This window comes from Pseudoliparis swirei, chromosome 24 (genome assembly GCF_029220125.1).
Source record: "Pseudoliparis swirei isolate HS2019 ecotype Mariana Trench chromosome 24, NWPU_hadal_v1, whole genome shotgun sequence".
NCBI lineage: Eukaryota > Metazoa > Chordata > Actinopteri > Perciformes > Liparidae > Pseudoliparis > Pseudoliparis swirei.
The window spans coordinates 1,110,773-1,129,868 of record NC_079411.1 but is presented as its reverse complement, the minus strand read 5'-3'; the positions used below and the strand labels follow the sequence as shown (position 1 = coordinate 1,129,868).

The 19,096-nt window shown below is 45.1% G+C and overlaps 1 protein-coding gene across 1 annotated transcript in view; it reads left to right on the top strand.

Annotated features, from left to right (window-relative positions):
* The window catches only part of cacna1ab (calcium channel, voltage-dependent, P/Q type, alpha 1A subunit, b), a 145,348-nt gene that overhangs the window by 14,577 nt on the left and 111,675 nt on the right, over positions 1 to 19,096 (top strand). Inside the window, 1 exon segment of the mRNA XM_056410306.1 lies at positions 6,748 to 7,146. Coding sequence (XP_056266281.1) covers positions 6,752 to 7,146 — 395 coding nt within the window. The 5' untranslated portion in view covers positions 6,748 to 6,751.

Sequence of the window (19,096 nt, the reverse complement as noted above, 5' to 3'; positions counted from 1 at the left end):
TTCTGTATTACTGGTCTGGGATCTGTTTTCAGGATTCACAAACACAGTGTGAGTGTTGTTGCCTTCTCTGAATATAAAAGAAGAGTTGTTTTTAGAACTTTATGCATCCCACTTCATTCCATCTGCCATATTTTCATTCATTTATTATTTATTATCTCATTTGTTGTTCGTCGGCCTCGGTCTTCTTGTTTCTTACACCCTGTGAACGGCGTGGCGTCGAGCTGAAGACCCGCCGTGAAGGTGCGTTCAGGCGTCGAGCTGAAGACCCGCCGTGAAGGTGCGTTCAGGCGTCGAGCTGAAGACCCGCCGTGAAGGTGCGTTCAGGCGTCGAGCTGAAGACACGCCGTGAAGGTGCGTTCAGGCGTCGAGCTGAAGACACGCCGTGAAGGTGCGTTCAGGCGTCGAGCTGAAGACCCGCCGTGAAGGTGCGTTCAGGCGTCGAGCTGAAGACCCGCCGTGAAGGTGCGTTCAGGCGTCGAGCTGAAGACACGGCGTGAAGGTGCGTTCAGGCGTCGAGCTGAAGACCCGCCGTGAAGGTGCGTTCAGGCGTCGAGCTGAAGACCCGCCGTGAAGGTGCGTTCAGGCGTCGAGCTGAAGACCCGCCGTGAAGGTGCGTTCAGGCGTCGAGCTGAAGACCCGCCGTGAAGGTGCGTTCAGGCGTCGAGCTGAAGACACGGCGTGAAGGTGCGTTCAGGCGTCGAGCTGAAGACCCGCCGTGAAGGTGCGTTCAGGCATCGAGCTGAAGACACGGCATGAAGGTGCGTTCAGGCGTCGAGCTGAAGACACGCCGTGAAGGTGCGTTCAGGCGTCGAGCTGAAGATACGCCGTGAAGGTGCGTTCAGGCGTCGAGCTGAAGAATCAGAATCAGAATCAGAATCAGAAACATGTTTATTGCCAAAGAATGTTCATATTAAAAACACAAACAAACGAGGAACTTTTTTTGGCGGAAGGTGCAAGAATCACTGCGACACCACCAGCTGGCGCCCGTCCGGGCGCCATCTAGGAAAGGGTGGATGAAAGATGACAGCATAACAGGAAGAGAGAGAAAAAAGAAAAAGCTACCCCGACTATGCCCTGTTAGGAGAAACAGAAAACACCATTGCACATAAGCACATACATCTTAGACATGACTTGCAACGAGTAGGAAGGGGGGGAGGGGAGGTAATCCAAAGACTGGGCGATAGCCCGTCATTGGGGCAGAAGGTAACCAGCACCGACAAGCAGCCAGCCGGTCCGCCGCCACGGCGCGCGGGACCAGACCCGTCCTGTCACCTGGGGCAAAGAGGCGAAGGCGTGGGATGGGGGTAGTGAGTGCATTTCAGTTTGTTAAGTTCGTGTGTGAATGGCCCGGTGTATCGTCCTCCCCCAGTCCACAACAGACAAAGTTCTCAGTCCACAAGATGGTCGTTGCCATGGAGATGGCCTTGAAGGGGCCTGGGGAGAAAACAACCACAGGTGTCTGTGGATAGGGGGAAGGGAATGGGAATGAGAGAGTCTCAGTGATCTTCGGGAGTTGTTATTCCAGTCACGGCCTTGGGCCAAAGCAGATAAGATTGGGATTGTTTGGTCTTCCAGTAGCTGCAATTCAGTTTTTCGCACCCACTATTCCTCCAATTTCCTCCCGTTTGCCAATAGGATTTCAAATCGCATGTCGGGCAGCCTTAGGGGCTACTTAACGCTCACCGTTTCCTTAATTTTCCGATAAGCCAGGGCAGCGCCAAATCAAACAGCAGAAATCCTGTAATCAAAGTTCCGAATATGTAGATGTCTTCGTCCTCCACGGAGAGTGGTGCTAGGCACAAGAGTGTATCCAGCAACATTCGTCCCAGCAGGACAGGCAGGTTCCCCGAACCCGGGCTTCTCGAGAAGATGGTGTCAGTTGCGTTAAGGACCAGTTGATTACGCCCATGGTTTTAAGAGCGATGCGTTCAAGAGAGAGTCTCACAAGTATAGAGACAGACAAGACATGACGAGAGAGCCAAGCAGCGAGGGAAGGTCATGGGGAGAAAAGTGCGACCGCCTCCGTCGAGAGCCAAATCACGCCGAGAGCCAAGACACGCCGTGAAGGTGCGTTCAGGCGTCGAGCTGAAGACACGGCGTGAAGGTGCGTTCAGGCGTCGAGCTGAAGACCCGCCGTGAAGGTGCGTTCAGGCGTCGAGCTGAAGACACGCCGTGAAGGTGCGTTCAGGCGTCGAGCTGAAGACACGCCGTGAAGGTGCGTTCAGGCGTCGAGCTGAAGACACGGTGTGAAGGTGCGTTCAGGCGTCGAGCTGAAGACCCGCCGTGAAGGTGCGTTCAGGCGTCGAGCTGAAGACACGCCGTGAAGGTGCGTTCAGGCATCGAGCTGAAGACACGGCGTGAAGGTGCGTTCAGGCGTCGAGCTGAAGACACGGCGTGAAGGTGCGTTCAGGCGTCGAGCTGAAGACACGCCGTGAAGGTGCGTTCAGGCGTCGACCTGAAGATACGCTGTGAAGGTGCGTTCAGGCGTCGAGTTGAAGACACGCCGTGAAGGTGCGTTCAGGCGTCGAGCTGAAGACCCGCCGTGAAGGTGCGTTCAGGCGTCGAGCTGAAGACCCGCCGTGAAGGTGCGTTCAGGCGTCGAGCTGAAGACCCGCCGTGAAGGTGCGTTCAGGCGTCGAGCTCCTCAGCAGAGCTCTCTGGTGTTGATGGAGAGGGTTTTATTCACCGTAGATCTAGAGAGGTCGGGGCCCCCGGTGGCTCCTCAAGGGCGGAGAAAGGCCTCTGGGATTCTCTTCTTTGACCTCCCATCAGAAGTCGTGTTGCTGTGACTCTGAGGCCGAGCGTCTCCTCTGTCCCTCAGACACTTTCAATTCACTTTATTTGTTCAGCCCATTTTCACAAGTAGAGTTACCTTACTGTAGAGATACGGGATGTAGAGTTACCTTACTGTAGAGATACGGGATGTAGAGTTACCTTACTGTAGAGGTACAGGATGTAGAGTTACCTTACTGTAGAGATACGGGATGTAGAGTTACCTTACTGTAGAGGTACAGGATGTAGAGTTACCTTACTGTAGAGGTACATGATGTAGAGTTACCTTACTGTAGAGGTACAGGATGTAGAGTTACCTTACTGTAGAGATACAGGATGTAGAGTTACCTTACTGTAGAGGTACAGGATGTAGAGTTACCTTACTGTAGAGATACGGGATGTAGAGTTACCGTACTGTAGAGGTACAGGATGTAGAGTTACCTTACTGTAGAGGTACAGGATGTAGAGTTACCTTACTGTAGAGATACAGGATGTAGAGTTACCGTACTGTAGAGGTACAGGATGTAGAGTTACCGTACTGTAGAGGTACAGGATGTAGAGTTACCTTACTGTAGAGATACGGGATGTAGAGTTACCTTACTGTAGAGGTACAGGATGTAGAGTTACCTTACTGTAGAGATACGGGATGTAGAGTTACCTTACTGTAGAGGTACATGATGTAGAGTTATCTTACTGTAGAGGTACAGGATGTAGAGTTACCTTACTGTAGAGATACGGGATGTAGAGTTACCTTACTGTAGAGGTACATGATGTAGAGTTATCTTACTGTAGAGGTACAGGATGTAGAGTTACCTTACTGTAGAGGTACATGATGTAGAGTTATCTTACTGTAGAGGTACAGGATGTAGAGTTACCTTACTGTAGAGGTACATGATGTAGAGTTACCGTACTGTAGAGGTACAGGATGTAGAGTTACCTTACTGTAGAGATACAGGATGTAGAGTTACCTTACTCTAGAGATACGGGATGTAGAGTTACCTTACTGTAGAGATACAGGATGTAGAGTTACCTTACTGTAGAGATACGGGATGTAGAGTTACCTTACTGTAGAGATACAGGATGTAGAGTTACCTTACTGTAGAGGTACAGGATGTAGAGTTACCTTACTGTAGAGGTACATGATGTAGAGTTATCTTACTGTAGAGGTACAGGATGTAGAGTTACCTTACTGTAGAGGTACAGGATAGTTAGTATAGACATGGACCACGATCCAGACCTCCACGATATGAAAGCGCTCTCTCCTCTCTCTCTCCTCTCTCTCCTCTCTCTCCCTCTCTCTCTCTCTCTCCTCTCTCTCTCTCCCTCTCTCTCCTCTCTCTCCTCTCTCTCTCCTCTCTCTCTCTCTCTCTCTCTCCCTCTCTCTCCTCTCTCCTCTCCTCTCTCTCCTCTCTCTCCTCTCTCTCCCTCTCTCTCTCCTCGCTCTCTCTCCTCTCTCTCCATCATACGTTTGTGCCTTTGAGTTTTTTATTTGGCTTTTTGCGTTATCCCCTTTATATATAAATATAAATATATTTATGTCCTCCATTATCATCTTCCTCTTCCACCCTCCTCTTTATCAGTCCACCCCCCCCCCTCTTTACGTGTGTGTGTATGTGTAGTGTGTGTGTGTGTGTGTGTGTGTGTGTGTGTGTCTGTTTGCCCTTCCTCCTGCGTGTCATGAGCGGTCCTGAGTTTGTGTTCTCTGCTGCGACCACGAATACTACCAGTAAGCACACACCTGACACACACACACACACACACACACACACCTTCACACACACACACACACTACACATACACACACACCTTCACACACACACACACACACACACACCTTCACACACACACACACTCACGCACACGCACACACACACACACACACTCACACACACCTTCACACAAACACACACACTCACACACACGCACACACACATGCACTTGCACACACACACACACACACACACACACACACAAACACACACACACACACACACAGTATGTTATTTATTTTTGTTTCTATCTGTGAAGAACACAGATGGAGCTGTGAAAAAATGAAAAGCTGGTTAGTGTCGTTACTCCATGCAGGTGTTTAATGAGAGAGTTTACCCTCCACCCTCCACCCTCCATCCTCCACCCTCCATCTTCCACCCTCCATCCTCCATCCTCCACCCTCCATCCTCTCACCCTCCACCCTCCATCCTCCACCCTCCATCCTCCACCCTCCACCCTCCATCCTCCACCCTCCATCATCCACCCTCCATCCTCCATCCTCCACCCTCCATCCTCCACCCTCCACCCTCCATCCTCCACCCTCCATCCTCTCACCTCCACCCTCCATCATCCACCCTCCATCCTCCACCATCCATCCTCCACCCTCCACCCTCCACCCTCCATCATCCATCCTCCACCATCCATCCTCCATCCTCCACAATCCATCCTCCATCCTCCACCCTCCATCCTCCACCCTCCATCCTCCATCCTCCATCATCCACCCTCCACCCTCCATCCTCCACCCTCCACAATCCATCCTCCATCCTCCACCCTCCATCCTCCACCCTCCACCCTCCATCCTCCACCCTCCATCCTCCACCCTCCATCCTCCATCCTCCACCCTCCATCCTCCATCCTCCACCCTCCATCCTCCCTCCACCCTCCATCCTCCACCCTCCATCCTCCACCCTCCACAATCCATCATCCATCCTCCACCCTCCATCCTCCACCCTCCACCCTCCATCCTCCACCCTCCACAATCCATCATCCACCCTCCATCCTCCATCCTCCATCCTCCATCCTCCATCATCCACCCTCCACCCTCCACCCTCCATCCTCCACCCTCCACCCTCCATCATCCACCCTCCACCCTCCATCCTCCACCTCCATCCTCCACCCTCCATCCTCCACCCTCCATCCTCTCACCTCCATCCTCCACCCTCCATCATCCACCCTCCACCCTCCATCCTCTCACCCTCCACCCTCCATCCTCCACCCTCCACACTATCCTCCTCCTTTCCTCCACCATCCATCCTTCATCCTCCACCCTCTCTTCTCTCATCCCTCTCCTCCATCTCTCTCATCCCTCTCCTCCTCTCCTCATCCTCTCTCTCCTCTCTCCTCCCTCCTCTCTCCTCTCCTCCTCTCTCATCCTCTCTCCTCCTCTCTCATCCCTCTCTCCTCCCTCTCTCCTCCATCTCTCATCCCTCTCTCCTCCCTCTCCTCCTCCTCCTCTCCTCTCTTCTCTCTCATCCTCTCTCCTCTCTCATCTCTCTCTCCTCTCTCATCCTCTCATCCCTCTCTCATCCCTCTCCTCTCCTCTCTCATCCCTCTCATCCCTCTCTCCTCCTCTCTCTCCCCTCTCTCATCCCTCTCCTCCTCTCTCTCCTCTCTCTCATCCCTCTCTCCTCCCTCTCATCCCTCTCTCCCTTCTCTCTCCTCTCTCATCCTCTCTCCTCCCTCTCCTCCTCTCTCCCTCTCTCCTCTCCATCCTCTCTCCTCCCTCTCTCATCCCTCTCTCCTCTCTCCTCCCTCTCTCCTCCCTCTCTTCTCATCCCTCTCTCCTCCCTCTCTCCTCCCTCTCTCATCCCTCTCTCCTCCCTCTCTCCTCCCTCTCTCCTCCCTCTCTCCTCCCTCTCTCATCCCTCTCCTCCTCTCTCCTCCTCTCTCCTCCATCCTCTCCTCTCCTCTCCCTCTCTCCTCCTCTCTCCTCCTCCCTCTCTCTCCTCTCTCATCCCTCTCTCCTCTCTCATCCCTCTCTCCTCCCTCTCTCATCCCTCTCTCCTCCCTCTCTCCTCCCTCTCTCATCCCTCTCTCCTCCCTCTCTCATCCCTCTCTCCTCCCTCTCTCATCCCTCTCTCATCCCTCTCTCCCTCTCCTCCCTCTCTCATCCCTCTCTCCTCCCTCTCTCATCCCTCTCTCCTCCCTCTCTTCTCATCCCTCTCTCCCCCCTCTCCTCCCTCTCTCCATCTCGTCTTCTTCCAGCTCCATGCTGACCCCCCTCTACCCGGACCATGGCGGCACGGTGCGGTGGCCCCCGGGTGGCTCCTCCTGCACCTCCTCCTCTCAGGGGGTCCACCGGACGCTGCGCTGCCCCCCCCCTCCGATCAGCGGCAGCAGCGTGGGCCCCAACCCCACCTACTACCACGCCGTGTACGACGTCCGGGTGGAGCGGTACGGAGACGAGCCCTACGCCGGCGGAGGAGGCGGAGCCTACGGGGCCCGGCCCGGCCAGGGTTCCTTGTCCCTGGTCTCCGCCGCCGCCGACCCCACGGTGCCGCGGGTCCGCCGGAGGGGGGGCGTGGTGGACCACCGCGACGTCATCAAGGCCCACCAGGCCCACAAGCTGCACAACACGCCGCAGGCCCGGAGGAAACAGTGGGAGTGAGTACACCACCTTCCTACTGCGGGGACACAGGGGGGGGGGGGGGAGGGTTCTGATGGTTCTGAATTGTACAGATGTGGAAAATATCTCTAAAGATCTCTTAAGGTATCTAAAAGTCTCTAAAGGTATCTAAAGGTATCTAACGCTCTCTAAAGGTCTCTAATGGTATATAAAGGTATCTAAAGGTCTCTACAAGTATCTAAAGGTCTCTAAAGGTCTCTAATGGTATATAAAGGTCTCTATAAGTATCTAAAGGTCTCTAATGGTCTCTAATGGTATATAAAGGTCTCTACAAGTAGCTAAAGGTCTATAGAGGTCTCTAAAGATGTATAAAGGTCTCTAAAGGTCTCTGAAGGTATCTACGGGTCTCTAAAGGTCTATAAAGGTCTCTACAAGTATCTAAAGATCTCTAAATGTATCTAAATGTCTCTAAAGATCTATAAAGGTCTCTAAAGGTATCTAAAGGTATCTGAAGGTCTCTAAAGGTCTCTACAGGTCTCTAAAGGTATCTGAAGGTATATAAAGGTCTCTAAAGGTATCTGAAGGTCTCTAAACGTCTCTACAGGTCTCTAAAGGTCTCTAAAGGTATCTGAATGTATATAAAGGTCTCTAAAGGTATCTGAAGGTCTCTAAAGGTCTCTAAAGGTCTCTACAGGTCTCTAAAGGTCTCTAAAGGTATCTGAAGGTATATAAAGGTCTCTAAAGGTCTCTAAAGGTATCTGAAGGTCTCTAAAGGTCTCTACAGGTCTCTAAAGGTCTCTGAAGGTATATAAAGGTATATAAAGGTCTCTAAAGGTATCTGAAGGTATATAAAGGTCTCTAAAGGTCTCTACATGTCTCTAAAGGTCTCTACAGGTATCTGAAGGTATATAAAGGTCTCTAGAGGTATATAAAGGTCTCTAAAGGTATCTGAAGGTCTCTAAAGGTCTCTAAAGGTCTCTAAAGGTATATAAAGGTCTCTAAAGGTATCTGAAGGTCTCTAAAGGTCTCTACAGGTCTCTAAAGATCTATAAATATCTCTACAGGTCTCTAAAGATCTATAAATATCTCTAAAGGTTTCTAAAGATCTCTAGTACTTCCTCCATCAGCCACTGGGGGCCGATTTGTTCTTTCTTTCTTTCTTTCAAATCACGTCGTTGTTGTAGTCGTCATTTCAACTTCTCACCATTGGCTGTGAATGAACTGGACCTGGGGGTCCGATGTTCATCAGATGTGACGTTAAACCCCCACTCACCCGTCAGGCAGCAGATCCTTGGATGGGAAGATGGCCGATGGCTTTGGAAGGGTTCATTACTCTGGCCCCTGGTCTCAGTCGGGCCCCCCAGACTCTAAAGTACTCCATGGAGACCAGCTGATCACACCATTTACTGCCCCCCCCCCCCAACCCCCTTAACTGTGACTGAAAGCTGGTTTACTGCTTCTGCTGTCTGGCCGCCTCAGAACACAGAGATACCCTCCGATGAAGAGGAAGAAGAGGAAGAAAAGAAATTGATCTAAAGCAATTCAATAAGAGGGGGGGGGGGGTGGGGAGCTAGATGTTTACGACCTTCATGCTCGCCGTCGGCCGACCAATCGGGAGGCTTCTGGTCCAAAGGCGCCAAAACCAACAGAACTCAAGAACCTCGTTAAGATTTTATGATGCAATCATTTAACTTTATAGGTTTAACCTTTTATTTGATTAGTTAACAACGGGACACGTAACCCCTCCTTCTCCTCCTTCTTCTCCTCCTCCTTCTTCTTCCTCTTCTCCTTCTTCTCCTCCTCCTCCGTCTTCTTCTTCTTCAGCCTCTAAAGTCCACCCCGTCGTTCCTCCTCTCCCTCGTCTTTCTTTCTCTTCTTCACCTCCACCGGGCGTTCGGTTACTGTAAATGTGTTTTTTCTTCTTCTTTTCCGTTCGTGCCGTGACCTTTGAGCAAGGTCACGGTAATCTGAGAGTGCCTGTGGTTAGTGAAACGTGAGGCTAAAAAAAGGCAGAAGTCAGAGTCGGAGGGAAGGAGGATTAATCTGACACTTCCCTGTTTGTCATCGTATGGAGGAGTGAAAGTGGCTCTTTTGTGGGGGGGGGGGGGCTCTTTTATTCTATTGAGGAATCAATCATACAACTCATTTATTTGTTTGTCATTTAAAGTTACAGACGTTATTACCAAACACAAGGAAATTGCTGGCACATCAGTTCTCGTGGAAATGTCGTTTCAAATGACATCACAGCTCAACGTGACGGATGATTTGGCCTCCGGGGACGAGCGGCGCTTAAAACGAAGAACCAGAGAGAACCGAGGAGGAAACGACCAGAGAACCAACGCTCTGCATAGAGGAGATGCACAGGGGTCACATGACCTCCGCTCCACAAGCACCCTGGAGGAAAGACTGACCTCAAAACCAGGCGGAGCTACAACCTGCATTCTCTCTAATGGCCAGCAGGGGGCGACGCGTTGGATGTGGATCACCACAATCACTCTGTAGCCCCGCCCCTAAAGCGTCCCCTGCTTTATGGACTCTAAATGACCATAAAGTATAAATGACGACATCATGCTGTATAGAAGAAGACTTGAAACTAGAGACTGAGACATAAACTCATGTTTACAATGTTTACTAAGGGAATACATCAAGAGAAGTAGAGTCACTATATAGACTTCTATACAACCAGAGGAGTCGCCCCCTGGTGGTCAGGAGAGAGAATGCAGCTTCAACACATGAAGCATAGACTTCTATACAACCAGAGGAGTCACCCCTGGTGGTCAGGAGAGAGAATGCAGCTTAAACACATGAAGCATAGACTTCTATACAACCAGAGGAGCCGCCCCCTGATGGTCAGGAGAGAGAATGCAGCTTTAACACATGAAGCATATACTTCTATACAACCAGAGGAGCCCCCTGGTGGTCAGGAGAGAGAATGCAGCTTAAACACATGAAGCATAGACTTCTATACAACCAGAGGAGCCGCCCCCTGGTGGTCAGGAGAGAGAATGCAGCTTTAACACATGAAGCATAGACTTCTATACAACCGTTATTATACTTCACCGTTAAATGGACTAAAACTTCCCACTTTGACCCGATTTTTCCATTTCAAAGATTTAAAAAGCGTTTCATGGATTCATAGACATACAGTCTGTAATATGAACGCCATAAAAAATTTTTTTTAATGAAAGTACAGTCACAGATTCCCGCCCTCTCTCTCTCTTCCTTCACGCCCCTCCTCCTCCTCCTCCTCGTTCTCAGGCGTTTGTGCAGTGTCCTCACGCCAAAGATACAACTTCTCGCCAAGATCCGTCACCGCCACCCGACTCATTTCCATTCATATCAGGGGCATGATAAACATTGCATACTTTATATTGTGTCCATGGAGAGAGAGAGAGAGAGAGAGAGAGGGAGAGAGAAAGAAAGAGAGAGAGAGAAAGGGCCAAATGTCAAGTCAATCTCTTATAGGTAGCAACAAGGCGTTCTACCTCCAGGGGGCGCTGGAGAGACATTTATTTATATGCGAAACCCCTAAAATATAACTTTTTTTCTCTAGTCTTTATATGCATGTGAAATTTAAAAAGGTTTGTCGTGTGATGAGTTCGACTGGCGTCTCTTTGAAGAGAAAAAGAAGACGAAGAAGTAGAATCCGTCGAAATCCGACGGGGCCGACGTGGGGTTGCGACCCCGATGACGTCATCGTTCATAAAGCATCCCAACGGAGCTGGAAGAAACCAAAGTGTATTATATGAACGGATGTTCTCGCCAGACGGCGGCGGGCTTTTGATTGATGAGACGAGCGCGTTGGAAATCTCGTTAATCGTCATGGAAACGAAGGTTGGATCTTTTTTTATTGGCTGAACTAAACTTTTCTTTTTTTGGGGGATTTAAATTCTTCAAACGTTGAAACCACGCGTTCACAAAGAGGTCGTTACGCTCAGAGGACGGCTCCAACCCTTCATCTGCCTTTCATCCCAAAGCTCAGTGACTCACCACACACACACACACACTCGTACACGCACACACACACACTCGTACACGCACACACACACACACACACACACACTCGTACACAGGTACACACAAACACACACACAGTGGACCAAAGCTTCGGTGTGAGGAGTCCACATGTGGGACTCTGCTGCCCTCTTGTGGTTGAAAACGGATCACTTTATCTGTGTTGTGTGTTTAGATTTATTCTCCTGTGTGTGTGTGTGTGTGTGTGTGTGTGTGTGTGTGTGAGAGAGAGAGACACAGCAAGGTGATACAGGACCAAATTAGTCATGCTGACACACACTGTGACGCAGATGGGCACCATGCACACACATGCACACAAACACACACTCACACACACACACACACACACACACACACACACACACACACACACACACACACACACACACACACACACAAGTAAAAACAGTTTAAACGTGCCATAATTCCAACTTGTGCATCGTTCCAAGTCGGTTACCTCCACTGCAGTAGCCTCTGACCCCTTAAAGGGACAGCGCTCGGTGAGAAGACTCCTCCCCTTTTCAAGATGGCGGTAAACGTGAACCTCTGTGTGGCTCGGAGGCGTCAGAGAGCCACGCTGAAACCTGAAAGGTCTCTCTGGAGCCGGTGTTTGGTTTGTCCCTTCCGGGCCACCGTAGAAGCGCATGGCGGACCCCGCCTCCCGCTCCCTAGGGAGACACAAAGGCCTCAACGAAACGCTTCAGGTGATGAATACACAGATTAAACCAGAATTGTGAATATTTGTCATTTTTTGTGAATAGATCCACCAAAAACGTTCAAACCGGATCTTTTAAAACTATTAAAATTCACATCAGTTTGTTAACAAGTGAAATGGACACAGGAAAAAACCAGGCACACAGAAACGTGAACCCCAAATATATATATATATATATATACAGGACTGTCTCAGAAAATTAGAATATTGTGATGAAGTTCTTTATTTTCTGTAATGCAATTAAAAAAACAAAAATGTCATGCATTCTGGATTCATTACAAATCAACTGAAATATTGCAAGCCTTTTATTCTGATTTATTGCTGATTATGGCTTACAGCTTAAGAAAACTCAAATATCCTATCTCTAAATATTAGAATATCATGAAAAAGTATACTAGTAGGGTATTAAACAAATCACTTGAATTGTCTAATTAACTCGCAACACCTGCAAGGGTTTCCTGAGCCTTGACAAACACTCAGCTGTTATAAATCTTTTTTTTTACTTGGTCTGAGGAAATATTAAAATTTTATGAGATAGGATTTTAGAGTTTTCTTAAGCTGTAAACCATAATCAGCAATATTAAAAAAAATAAAAGGCTTGCAATATTTCAGTTGATTTGTAATGAATCCAGAATGCATGACATTTTTGTTTTTTTAATTGCATTACAGAAAATAAAGAACTTTATCACAATATTCTAATTTTCTGAGACAGTCCTGTATTAGGGCTGTCAATAGATTAAAAAAAGTAACTAATTAATCGCACATTTTGAAATTGCGATTAATTAATCTGTGTATCTGTGTATCAGAGGGGGAGACGGGAGGAAGGAGGAGCAGGAGGAAACCCGACTGATTCATCCACGAGTTAAACTCATTTATGATCCTTATTTTCGCGGAGAAATAATTGTTTTAAAAACGGGAACAGTGTCAAACCGTACTGCCGCGGTTTAAAAATATATATATATATATTTTAGTGCGTTAACGCGGCCAAAGTAATTGCATAGATTAACGCGTTAACGCTGACAGCCCTAATATATATATATTTATACACTACCGTTCAAAAGTTTGGGATCACTTAGAAATGACTTTATTTTTCAAAGAAAAGCACTGTTTTTTCAATAAAGATAACATTAATCAACAATACCCTCTATACATTGTTAATGTGGTAAATGACTATTCTAGGTGGAAACGTCTGGTTTCTAATGAAATATCTCCAGAGGTGTATAGAGGCCCATTTCCATCAACTATCACTCCAGTGTTCTAATGGTACATTGTGTTTGCTAATCGCCTTAGAAGACTAATGTCTGATTAGAAAACCCTTGTGCAATTATGTTAGCACAGCTGAAAACAGTTATGCTGGTGATATAAGCTATACAACTGGCCTTCCTTTGAGCTTGAAGTTTGTAGAACAAAATTAATACTTCAAATATTAATCATTATTTCTAACCTTGTCAATGTCTTGACTATATTTTATATTCATTTGATGAATAAAAGTGTGAATTTTCATGGAAGACACGAAATTGTCTGGGTGATCCCAAACTTTTGAACGGTAGTATATATATATATATATATATATAGTATTGTACTTATTTTCTTGCTTAAACATTTACTTTTATTACATTTTTACTCATGGCCAGACTTCACCAGATGCATGATTAACTTATTTGATCCTTTTTAACTTTCGAAGGATTTATTCAAGTGTCAAACTGTAAAAATAACTAAATAAAATAATCAGTATCCTTTAAAAAAGTATTAGGATCAAAGTAAACTAAAAGTAGTCCTTATGTGTATGAATCATGCATATTGTAATGTTGTAATATAATTACTGCTTTCACTCAAGTTGCTTCCGGCTGGCTCGTGAATTTTCTTCCCATAAAGTTTTATTTTTGACCAACGATACAACTTTATTTCTCTGTATATTTTTATTTTTCATATTAATATAAAATAACTAAAAGTTATTCGATGATTCCAGTGGAGTGTAAACACTGTACTGTGAGTATGAGGTAGTAAAAGAGAAGAATGTAAACAACAACGTGACTTTGTGTTGTAGTAAATAAATCGTCCTCTGGCTTCATCTGCAGTTCTCCACGTGACCACAGGGTGTCAGTAGAGGACCGCTACACAAACACACACCACCATCACGACGTCATCACTTATACTGGAGGGACACGTGACTCAAGTTTAACGTTTTGGTATCCTTGGTTGTTTATTTATCTTTTTCTTATTATGTTCACGTATTAATTATCCTTATTAATGAATAACTACATTTATATTATTCATAATCAGTGTTGGGCAAGTTACTGAAAATTAGTAATTAGTTACAGTTACTAGTTAATTCTTTTAAAAGTAATTTAATTACTTTACTAGTTACTGTATATCAAAAGTAATTAGTTCCTAGGGAAAGTAACTTTTAAGTTACTTTTAGGTCTGCTTTTTTAATGTAATGAACAGTACTGAACAGTCAAACACAATAAACATGTTGTAGACCTATTTATTGCAATCAACAGGGCAACAGGCCTTCAAATCAAGCAGTAGTACAAAAGTCCCTTTTAATACTTAACTTTATACAAAATAACTGTCTCTTAGATGTGGATAGGGTCTTTGCACCTGCACATAATTTACAACTCACCACTACATTTTTGTCCTTAATTTCGACGAGCGAAAAGTAATGTCCATACTTCCAGGAGAGAAAGCTCATTCTATCCGCGCTGTCGGCCGTGATGTGGTTTAATGCTCATTGATTGATTCGGTTGGTGTATATTGTAGCGACCCTGTGAAGTGGCTGTCAATCACAGTGTGGCACCGTGCATGCTGGTCGAGGGGGCGGGCCTGTGATTGGCGGAGTAGAGGGGAGGCGGGGTTAACCGGCCGGAAAACGGGAGTTAAGGTTGGTTGACGGGAACCGTTGTTGTTGACGTTGGAGCTGCTGAGCCGAGAGGAGCAGCTGTCTGTAACATGTAAATCCGCATCATGTAAACACACTGTGTTGGTGGATGCCCAATAAAGTGAGGATTAATAACGTCGTCCCGTCTCCGTGTCATCAGTCCATAACGACCGAGACGTTACATCATTGCGCCACCAAGGTCCTGCGATGTCGGATCAGAAGCAGCTAAAGTAGCCTAGCTTGTCTTCTTGTCTGCAAGTGTTCATTTTTCACAAAAGAGAGTAACACGAGTAACAAACTCATTTACATTTCAGTAATTGTAACTGCGTTAGTTGAGTTAAAAAAATACTTCGTTACATGCTCGTTACCGCTAAAAGTAGTGGAATTACAGTAACGCGTGACAAAGTCAACACTGTTCATAATATATATATATTATTTTTAATACAACAATAAAAATTGTTTTATTTATTTTGTTCACATATTAATTATTCTTATTCATGTATAACGACATTTATATTATTGATTATTTATAGTATATTTATAATAATAATAAGTGTTATATTTATTTTGTTCACATATTAATTATTCTTATTAATGAATAACTACATTTCATTTGTTTTCTTTTTTTCAAATCGTTTATATTATTCATTATTTATATTATATTTAATATTATTTTGTATTTATTATTTACATTTTTATATTTGCATTATTTTGTTGACTTATTAATTATTCTTATTAATGAATGACAACATTTAATTTGTGTCTTTTTTCTTTTTCTTTTTTTACCCTTCATATTATTTATTACTCATTCTTTTTTCTGGTATTGTTTATTGTTTAAAAACATATATTATTATTATTATTTATTTTTATTTTCTTATTTTTATTTGTATCTACGGGGCCGTTGCACATTAAACAACTTTAACTTTTCACAAAGTCTCAAACATCCTGAGACGAAACTCTTATTTTAATGACAGAAATCTACCGGGACACGGAGGTTCTCTCCGAGGAGCGAGCGGCGTAGGAGCCGATTAAAATAAAGAAACTTGACTATTAGTATCAATTATTATTAATATTAGAAAGAGAACCAGAGAACCAGAGAACCAGAGAACAAGAGAACAAGAGAACCAGAGAACCAGAGAACCAGAGAACCAGAACCTCCTTCCTGATTGGTTCCAGGGTGACTGCATCATTTATTGTAGATGGCATTCTCTCTGTCTATCTCTCCCTCTCTCCCTTTCTCTCTCTCTCTCCCTTTCTCTCTCTCTCCCTTTCTCTCTTTCTCTCTCTCTCTCTCCCTTTCTCTCTCTCTTTCTCTCTCTCTCTCTCTCTCTCTCTCTCTCTCTCTCTCCCTTTCTCTCTCTCTCTCTCTCCCTTTCTCTTTCTCTCTCTCTCTCTCCCCAGCTGTCACTCAGGGTCCCGTCTCTCTGTGATTGGCCGGCTGCCAGCCACTCCCATTTAGCGACGGCGCCGCCTCACCCTTCATGCATCAGCTTTTATTATTTTTTATCAATGAAACCATTACAGTGGACACACAGAGACACACACACAGACATACACAAACACACATACAGACACACACACACACACACACACACACACACACACACACATTGTTACTCACACACTGATGAGGAACCTCGTAACTATGACAACGTGTCTTGTCCGGGAACCGTAATCTAAGCCGAGAGATGTGCGTGTGTGTGTGTGAGGATGTGTGTGTGTGAGGATGTGTGTGTGTGAGGATGTGTGTGTGTGAGGATGTGTGTGTGAGGATGTGTGTGTGTGAGGATGTGTGTGTGTGTGAGGATGTGTGTGTGTGTGAGGATGTGTGTGTGTGAGGATGTGTGTGTGTGGATGTGTGTGTGTGTGTGAGGATGTGTGTGTGTGTGTGTGAGGATGTGTGTGTGTGTGTTGCTAACATAGCGCTCATGACTGAACCCCCGGTGCATTGTGGGTAATGTAGGCGTTTCAGGAGTTCTCGCTTGGAGAGCACCTCCTGCTGCTCTGAAGTAACAGACTGTTCCCTCCTCTCCTATCTCCTATCTCCTCCTCTCCTATCTCCTATCTCCTCTCCCTCTGTCCCCACTCGCCTCCTTTTCACCTTCCTCCACCTCCTTATCGGCCTTTCAATCACTCGGCTCCTTTTTTTGTCATCCCGCTATCTCCCTTCACTCGCTTCCTATCTGACCTTATTTCCTGCCTCCTCCATAAATCTCTCCTCATCACTCCTTTCCTCTCCTAACCTCTCCTGATCACTCCTTTTCTCTCCTCTCCTCATCACTCCTTTCCTCTCCTAACCTCTCCTCATCACTCCTTTCCTCTCCTCTCCTCATCACTCCTTTCCTCTCCTCTCCTCATCACTCCTTTCCTCTCCTCATCACTCCTTTCCTCTCCTCTCCTCATCACTCCTTTCCTCTCCTCTCCTCTCTTCATCACTCCTTTCCTCTCCTCATCACTCCTTTCCTCTCCTCTCCTCATCACTCCTTTCCTCTCCTCTCCTCATCACTCCTTTCCTCTCCTCGTTACTCCTTTCCTCTCCTCTCCTCTCTTCATCACTCCTTTCCTCTCCTAACCTCTCCTCATCACTCCTTCACTCTAACAAAAAAAAATTGAGTCAACTTAAAAAAGTGAGGCAACCAGCTGCAAAGCCTTTTTGAGTTCACTCAACTAAGGGCTAATGTGTTGTCAATTTATGATAAGAAGTTCACTCAAAGTGATATCTTAAGTTTGTCAAACGTAACATTACTATTCAGACGTACTTATGTATTTAAGTTAACACTACTTAAAATATTGCATTTGATAGTTACATCTACTCGTGTTCAGAACACTTAAAATATTAAATTGGAGAAACTTTAAATTGTGTGTTCTTGTAGATTAAAAACATACATAAACAGCACTTAACATTTTTTGTTGAGAAATGTTTTGTTGAGAGAACTTACTTTTAACTTAAAATGTTTTGTTGAGAGAACTTACTTTTAACTTTAAATGTTTTGTTACTAAATTTCACTGCCCATTATTTGAGGACACTCAACATTCTTTGCAACGTTGCCTTCATTTAAATTAATTAAAAATGTACACCGTTTTTTTGGAAAAGTCAACAGTTAAAGAAAACAAACTTCTTCAAACACAAAATGTTTATTAACAATAACTAAGCATTTGTTTGCATAGCTATATGAATTCCAGGTGTCAACACTTGAACATAGACAGCAGATGGTCAACATCCTTAAAAATCAAAATGGCTGCATAAAGAAAAAGAAAAAATTATGTTTTGTGAATCCAAAATCAAGGCCTTGAAACAAGCTTTGGAACATGGTTGTGACACGTGTGTAGCCCTCACGAGTAGGTTCCCCCCCTAAAGCACCAATAAGCAACAAGTAGCCAGAGGGATATTCGGTAATAAGGTTTATTCCGACAGCAGACTGTATCTCTGCTCTCCACGCTCCTCTCATCTCCTGTCTGTCCAGCTCCTTTATGGAGACAGACTCAGATAACCAACACAGATCGTCATCAGCTGGACTGATTACCAATCTGATTACCAATCAGTCCAGCTGATGACAATCAGACACCGTTCCCTGAACCACACCCCGCTCCACCCACTCTGTAGTATTCCCAGTTCAACTCCTTTTACATAAGATTCCTCGGGTCTGTATTCTACACAAAACAAGCATACAGAGACTATAATAAATATTCACCGCCTCTTTTAAATTTTCATTTTTTTCTTCCCATTCTGTAACAATACAATTTAAAAGTCAAAGACATTTTATGCAGATTTAAAAACTAAAATATACCACTTTCATACAAGAGTCACCTCCTACACATTAGTATTATGGTATTTCAATCTTCATAGTCTGTTAAATTAAATAAATAAATTGAGCAAAATACAGGAAACATTTGCTCTCACGGTACAGGCTCCCTTTAATTCAATAAGTGACAAAAACCTGAACTGGAGCAAATCTGCCATTAAACAATGGACAATATCCTTCCAAATCTAATCCATATCTAAATATAATAAACAAACAATGGTATCAAAACCAATGTATTTTAAACAGGGGCTAAAGAAAATATTTTTATATTATTTTATTATTTAAAATATAAGATTAAAGTAGTATATATATGTATTTACATATATATATGTATTTATATATGTATTTGTATATACAGGACTGTCTCAGAAAATTAGAATATTGTGATGAAGTTCTTTATTTTCTGTAATGCAATTTAAAAAACAAAAATGTCATGCATTCTGGATTCATTACAAATCAACTGAAATATTGCAAGCCTTTTATTCTTTTAATATTGCTGATTATGGCTTACAGCTTAAGAAAACTCAAATATCCTATCTCTAAATATTAGAATATCATGAAAAAGTATACTAGTA